This window comes from Quercus robur, chromosome 9 (genome assembly GCF_932294415.1).
Source record: "Quercus robur chromosome 9, dhQueRobu3.1, whole genome shotgun sequence".
Taxonomy (NCBI): Eukaryota; Viridiplantae; Streptophyta; class Magnoliopsida; order Fagales; family Fagaceae; genus Quercus; species Quercus robur.
In genome coordinates, this window is record NC_065542.1 from 13,336,516 (window position 1) to 13,344,891 (window position 8,376).

General features: G+C 32.1%; 1 protein-coding gene across 1 annotated transcript; it reads right to left on the reverse strand.

Annotated features, from left to right (window-relative positions):
- Nucleotides 1–637: 637 nt before the first annotated feature.
- Nucleotides 638–2,901, reverse strand: LOC126700739 (probable polygalacturonase; the record flags this gene model as incomplete). Its single annotated transcript, XM_050398931.1, has 4 exons — nucleotides 638–1,326; nucleotides 1,545–1,790; nucleotides 1,888–2,008; nucleotides 2,578–2,901. Coding segments are annotated over 4 exons (1,380 nt in total), but the record flags the coding sequence as incomplete, so codon positions are not given.
- Between the last annotated feature and the right edge of the window lie 5,475 nt (nucleotides 2,902–8,376).

Sequence of the window (8,376 nt, forward strand, 5' to 3'; positions counted from 1 at the left end):
TGTACAGCACTTTCCATTGGACAACCAGTCTGTTTAACAAAATTGTAGTTGTTATTTGTTAATACCATATAAAATTATCAAACATAATTTCATCTATACATTTTAGGCATCAGATTTTATTAATATATGTAGTGGCAATTTAAGATAATATAAAAAATTTATATGCAGTCAAATATTCAGATTTATTTGTTATATACTTTCAGCGGCATTTGTATACGCATAAAATGTTTTCTCCAATTTTAGGTGTTTAGCCCAGTTGAAAATATTGATACAGCAAAAAAACAATTTTGGTTTGACAAGGAAAAACACCTTCACAGGGTGTATATCGTTTAAGGCATCACATTTACATCAAGCCCCTCCTACAAAGGTTGATCCCTTTCACCTTCCTCTACCATCGTTGTGACCAATCTCTCCCTCTCTCTCTCTCAACAGTTTCGATTTTTTTTTTTCACCCTATGCTTGTCAACGTGCAAGATGATTTTTTTTTTTTTTTTTAAATTAAATAAAAATATATCTTCCAAAAAAGAATAGATTTTGTGATTATTCATGTCGTCAATATGCATGTACACAGTACATATATGGTGTTGTAACTTATTAGGAAGCTTTTCCTCAAAAAGAATAACTTATTAGGAAGCTATTACGCGGAAGAACAAGTCTTCAACTGAACATCTTCAATGGGCAGCCTATCAGTGGGGAAGGCACAATTCACACCTCGCTTCTCAGGCAACGAAGCACATGGCTTAGGAGTCACTTTGCTTGTCACTCCAGCAATATCAGTACAATTCCATGGTAGTTTATCTTCCTTCAGATTCATAGTCATGGTCACATTAGAAATGCATATTCCAGTGAAGGGATCACCCGTAATTCCGTCAAGTCTTCCTGCAAAAGTAACGTTCGTCGCCACCACATCTCGATAATTAATTCCATTAATCTCTGGAATTGCTTTCAGGTCGAAGTTATCGTCTGGATGTTGATTATAATTGCCTGCCATCCAGAAAGCATACTTCATGTTCTTCAAGGTCATTCTTCTTACATAGATGTCCTTGACATAACCTCCTCTTCCAAGAGCAGTCTTAACTCTGACAGCTGATTCGGTATCAATGGCTGTGATGTCTTCAGCTCTAACATCTTGGATTCCACCAGACATTTCGCTGCCTAGAGCAATAAGAGCACTGAAAGGAGAAATGCAGGTAACCCTTCTAATGATTAGGTGCTGTGTAGGAATTCCAACTTTGTATCCATATTGATCCCAACCACTTTTCACGGCAATGCAGTCATCACCTGAGACTATGTAGCAGTCCTCGATACGAACGTTTGAGCATGAATCTGGAAACAAAAACTCAGCAGTGTCAATGATCGATGTCATGTGATCAAAATGATGATATATCAATCGTAAATTGTTACCTTAGGTGAAAAATATAGAGAAAAAAATGTTGTGTTTCTATCATTAGTCCTTAAAATAGGTGAATGGCAAGGGAATAAGTAATTAACCTTTCAACCTCACATTAATCAAAGCAATTAGGACAAGTGCCAAACATATATACCTGGGTCTACCCCATCGGTATTAGCTGAATAAATTGATGCAATGATTGTGAGCCCTTTGACTATTATATTACTGCTGTAGATGGGATGGACAAACCATGATGGAGAGTCAAGTAGAGTGAGATCAGATATCTGGATTTGATTGGAGTACATGAGCTCAATCATGTATGGTCGCGTCACGTTGTATTCCTTGGCACGGTACTTCGTCCACCAAGTAGAACCCTGGCCATCAATCGTGCCATTGTTACCTAATATAATGCCATTACAAATGGTATCCATTAGACATTGTTAAAGCCAAAAATAATTATTAAAAAAAAATTAGAGTTCTGATTAATATATAATTACCTGTGATTACGACATCAGTGAGATTTGTACCGAAAATTAGAGCGCTTAACCGTCCACCAGGTGCATCCCTTCCTCTTCCATAAGAAGGCAACACAGGAAGAGGAGGCCATTGTGACTCATCCTGACCATTTGATCACACATGAGTATAGCAAACGATGGTTAGAGAAACAAATAATCAAAGAAAATAGTTTTACTTTTTTATAATTAGTGTATACCTAAATTCTATTTGTGGTAATTAATTACAAACTATATATATGGATAATTGGCTAGTTACAACCGAAATAAAGATTTGAAATCTAGATATATTTGTTAAAAACACAAAAAACTGGCTAACAGTTGAGCTAAAAGGCTCTTGTCAGCTACAAATAATAACTTGAGTTAGTGTTTTCCCTTGTTTTCAGCTTCGGATCAAGTAAAGGCCAATACATTTTATGACAAGTTGATTTTAGCAGTTCCTTGCTTTTCAATTATCATGCTATAATGGTTCTGGTTTAATTTCATGGCCAAAATGTGAGGCTGTTTTCAAATTTCATGTAAAAGGGAAAATGTAAATGGGCCCCCTCAACTATTAGGGTGTTTGAAATAGCTTATTTTCTTTTAATTGTTTTGCTCAAAACAAGTTTGCAACCAAAATTTTTTCATCTAACAAAACGATTAAACTGTTAAAAAACAAACAAACAAACTTTATACCTGTGTTCCAAGAATAACAGCACCTTTTTCAATAAAAAGGGTGAAATGGCTGGTGAGATTAAAGCTTCCAGTCAACCATCTTCCAGGTGGTACAATAAGTTGTGCCCCACCATCCGATGCATATCTGCTTAGATTACGAATTGCAGCATTAAAAACCTTTGTGTTTAATGTTTTTCCATCACCAACTGCTCCAAAATCAGTCAAAACTGCAGTATGCTTTCGACAATTTATTGCCTGATACGCTAATTTTTGGCTATGTAAACTGCATTCTGCGACTCTTAAACTTAGCATTCCCAAGATCACAATCGCTGCGAGAACCTGTACAATTGTTATCAATTATCGTGTCAAGTTTTATTTCCCTTTAATAAGAAGGAAAAAATGCTAAGATGCATATCACTTTCACAACAAATTCTAAGCGGTAGGTTGTTACTGGTTTTAATTTGAACCTCATCACTAAAATTATTTTTTTACCCACTATAACAGTAAGAAACATTCTACCACCTGATATTTGTTATGAAAATATTGTGAATTATCATTTATTTTATGAAAATCATAAAAAAAAATTTATAAATAAAAGTACAAAGAGAAGTATTACTTTCACAACATTTTCATAAAACTTTCACAACAAATCATATATGGTATATAAGTTGTTATTGTTTTTAATTTGAACTCATCGCTGAAATTACGTTTTTGCCCACTCAGTAACAACCAATAACAGACGACCACTTATGATTTATTGTGAAAATGTTGTGTATGTAACACCCTTGGTGTAATGGTCACTCCACAAATATAAGAGCTTGTGGGGTGTGGGGGGAAAGGGTCAAGGTTCAAATTTCTAAGAATGAGCTTCACACACATATACACTAGATTAGGTTAGAGTAGAATTTTTATCTTAAAAAAAAAAAAAACCAAACACAAAGCAAGAAAACCTAGGAGTTCGTGGAAAACGTACATTGGTTTTGAACTTTAGAGATAGCCCCATGTCGTGAGAAGACTGAAGGGCGAAGAGAATGTTTAATTAAGATTGATTTTCATTGTAGAAGAAATTAAGAGGGAATTTATAGAGTTGTGGGAGTGAATTCTGGAAGGATATCTGCGTCACATCTATCTTTGGGATGGTCATAGAGAAAATCATGTATTCTATGTCTATTTTTTCACAGAGAATTAACTTCATTTATATATAAATTAATTCACCTTTTTTTTTTTTTAACAGAAAGTTTTAATGGAGTGTCAGGTTAAAAGTTAGGTACCACTTCTCAAGCGTTATATATTAGATGTTTAATGTTATCTTTTGTAAAAAAATTTAAATTTAAAAAAAAAAAAAAACAGTTAAATTCAGTTATGTAATTTCTATTGTTTCAGTTATATAGTTGGTCAATGTTTTTATATAATTAAATCAAATTTCCTTGAGTAATTTAAGGAATTGCATATATTTTTGTCCTTTCATTAGTAGGATATTTGAGAAATATGTGTAAAAAGACAAGAATTGTTCTATTAATCTTGACTTAGTCAAGTTTGCTAATTTTTGGGTGGGTTTCAAACTTTCAGTTAGCTCAACAGGTAAAGTTTTTTATGGTTGAATAAGAGATTTGAGGTTCAATCTTCACCTACATCAAAAACCTATTGATGTTGCCTATGGGTAGACGCATATTGTGGGTGGAATTTGGTTTTGTTGTCCGTTTTTGGCAGTTTAGTTGAACTGTTTTCTTACTTTTTTTTTTAGTTGATAAGATCTGCTTATTCAAAAACTAAAAAAGATTTATGATTTTTATTATTTGGCCCTTTTTTTTGGAAAGTTTAAATATTTGACCTAAAATCTTATTTTCATCGCCACATGATTAATCTTGAACAAGGATGGTTGATTGATTTCAATGACAAGTGCATCAAAGATTTCACTTGATTGTTGAGAAATTATTAATTCATTACTATCATGGTAAAGAGAGTTTAATCCTTCCTAAAACCTTGATAAGTTTACAAGTTACAACTTATGTTATTTTTCATTTTTAAAGTTTCAAAATATTTTAAAAAATTTGAAAACATTCGCTTGACTAAACCCTAATCATGATTTGGTGATCAGAAATACCCAAAAAAAAAAAAAAAACTCCTATTAAAACAAAAACAAACAAAACAAAAAACAAAAACTTTCACTAACTATGGTTAGGATTTGGTCACAGGAATTATTTTTTTCAAAATTTGAAATATTCTACCAGTTAATAATAGAGAAATTCTACGCCCACAGTATTTTCACAACACTTTCATTACAAGTCCTAGATAGCAAGTTGTTACAGGTTTTTAATTTGAATTCACTACTGAAATTATTATTTTTTCCCAGTAACAATAGCAACCTACCACTTGAGATTTGTTATGAACATAGCATTTCTCGTTAAACCCTTAGCATTAGATAAAAATAAAATAATAATAATAATTGTGCAATGTTTTTATCCAACTTGGATTGCATAAATTTTTATGCAACTCCCTATAGGACGGTTAAAAAAAAAAAAAAAAAAAAAAAAAAAAACATGTACTATTTTATTAATGATGGGAAAATTTAGACCCCGGTTGATAGAATTAACAAATTTTTAACCCAAGTTGTTAATTAGATTTATTATAAATAAAATTTGTTAAAACAAACAAACATCAATATCATGTCAAAATCATGCAGCAGAAAAATAAATAAGACAAGATATGATGACCTAGGAAAACCAATGAAACAAAGTAGTTTCACAATTAAAAACCTAGGGGGAAACCTTCCCAAAAAGCAATACACTATAGTAAAAAGAAGTTTCAGATCTAGTACAAAACCTTTGTCCCTAGACTCTACAATCCTCGTAGATGAACTTACAATAAAAACCTTCCACCGCTTCAGAATCTCTGAACTCTTCAATATATGAACACCACCCCCTTTTGCACGGATCCCAATACATGACTAATCAATGATGCACGGCTCTCAATATGTGACTAACTAATTGCGCAAATCTCAGTACAAGACTTAATCACCAACTTGAAGAAGATGTTGACTGCAAAGTTCTTCACTTCATTAACAATAAAGATCAAAAAGCACTTGATTACAAAACCCTAAGGCGCAAAGACACAATAGCTTTTTTCAGAGAGAATAAGGCATTGGTCACTTCTTGCATATTCTCTTCTTGTATTTTTTTATGTAACAGTCTTTAAAATAAACCTTATATATGTCTAAGATTGTGAGAAAAGAAACCCTACACAAATACATAAGTATCGGCCGAAAATCAGATTTAAAAAACTGATTTTCGTATCTGTTGTGAGCTATCAAGAGATATCGAGAGCTATCGAGCTTGCTATCAAACTTTAATGAATCAGCACTTCTTCACTTGTTTCTTGGACAGATTTGCATGGCTTCAATACTAGACTTGAACTCTTATTCCTTGAAGTACTAAACCCATCCTAGATCTACCCAAATACAAATAAAGTGCGTTTTGTCAAAGGATTAGCCAATTCCATAATGACATATGTTCCTAACATGATTTACATATGTCCTAACAATCTCTCCTTTTGGCAATCCGTGACAAAATCACAACAAACAAATGAACATATGAGAGAAGTCATAAATCACTCAACTCATACTCACTTGTTGAATACAATAAAATCTATCCTAACACAAACTCTTGAAAAATTTTGCAAAAAGAGAGTTTATGGCAAGTAGACTTTAACAACCTGTATTTCTAAAACACTTTACACTTTTTTCAGAGAAAATAAGGTATTGGTCACTTTCTGCATGTGTTCTCTTTATATTCTCTTATGTGATGGCCTTTAAAATAAGTCTTATATATGTCTAGGGTTGTGAGAAAAGAAACCCTACACAAATACATAAGCATCGACTGAAAATCAAATCTGAAAAACTGATTTTCGTATCTATCGAGAGCTATCGAGAGCTATTGAGCTGGCTATCAAGTTTTAATGAATCAGCACTTCTTCACTTGTTTCTTAGACAGATTTGCATGGCTTCAATACTAGACTTGAACTCTTATTCCTTGAAGTACTAAACCCATTCTAGATCTACCTAAATACAAGTAAAGTGCGTTTTGTCAAAGGATTAGCCAATTCCATAATGACATATGTTCCTAACATGATTTACATATATCCTAACAATCTCCCCCTTTGGCAATCCGTGACAAAACCACAATAAACAAATGAACATATGAGAGAAGTCATAAATCACTCAACTCATACTCACTTGTTGAATACAATAAAATCTATCTTAATACAAACTCTTGAAAAAATTTGTAAGGAGAATTTATGGCAAGTAGACTTTAACAACCTGTATTGCTGAAACACTTTACACAAAACTCATCAAGGCATCTTAGTATGAAACGGAAATAATAGATTGTATACAAAAAATAAAAAATATGTGTGTAAAGAAAGAAAAGAAACAACACATGGAGAGATAGGTGAAATAACATACATCAAAATATATATAAACCAAATATAAGTACAATGTATGTCAAATGGTCACATGACCAATGTACAAGAAGAATGAAGTAAGCACTCCCCCTATAAAGATGAAACACATCTCCCCCTTATAAGGGCATGTATTTCTCCCCCTAACATATAGAATCTTAAAAAGAAACCACATTTTCTCCACAATTTTCCCCCCTTTTTGTCATGATTGACAAAAGGTACAAGAAGCTAGAAAGCTCTACCCGAGAAATATAAAGATGATCAAGGGGGTACAAAGAATCCATATAAATGCATGAATGTGATGAAACAAGATATTATGGATGACAAGATAAAAGAAAGATGCAATCATGGTATATTACATAAATTAATTTTATAACCTAGTTAGTAATGGATCGTACATAATCATGGTATATTACATAAATTACTTATATATGTGAATTAATTTTAGTTATATGATTAGGTTTTTTATGATTTATTTATATTGGACTCCTAGTTTTTTACACTAAATTAACTCATTTGACACAAAAGTTAAAAAACTTAAATTAGATGGGACACGCGACGCAAGATTAAACTCTAATTGAATTCCAATTTTTACACTAAATTAACTCACTTGGCACAAAAATTTAAAACTTAGATTATATGGGACACATGTCACAAAATTAGACTCTAATTGAATTCCAATTGAATTTTTTCTCAGCTTTACCTATTAATATATATATATATATAGATTACTAAAGCTACATCAGTAATTTGTAAAAATGTTTTAAAATAGTTTGTGTATGTACCATTACTCATCTCACATTATATAGATATTGCATATATATTGATCTCCCTAACTACTCCAATCCCTTGGATTATAATCTGAGCTAGTACTTAAACCTCTATTTTCATTGAAAAGTCCAACATCCAATTCATAATAAACTCCTCTGTTTTCATTTCTCTATTTATTCAAAAAAACATTATTATAACCAAAGACTTACATAGGGGTGATTTTTTGTGCAGAATTATAAAACCAATGGACATGCAACTTGACTGGGTTGTACGGGGTTAAAAAATACAAAAAAAACAAAACAAAACAAAAACTAAAAAACCATTGGGTCTTATTGGATTTTATCGGTTTAATTGTATAAGTAATCTAATTAAACAATAAGACTAACTTAAATTCTGATTCACTGGACCATTGATCCAACCGGACTCGCTAATCCGAGTTTAATAACCATGAGCATTAAACCAAATCACTTAGGATTGATTATGCCGTTATTATATGCGTTGATAGATGACTATGGTCTATCAAAAAGAAAGAAAGATGAGCATGGAAGTCAACTAATGTCAAGATATAGTTCACCTGACTAAGAATTTCTGCAT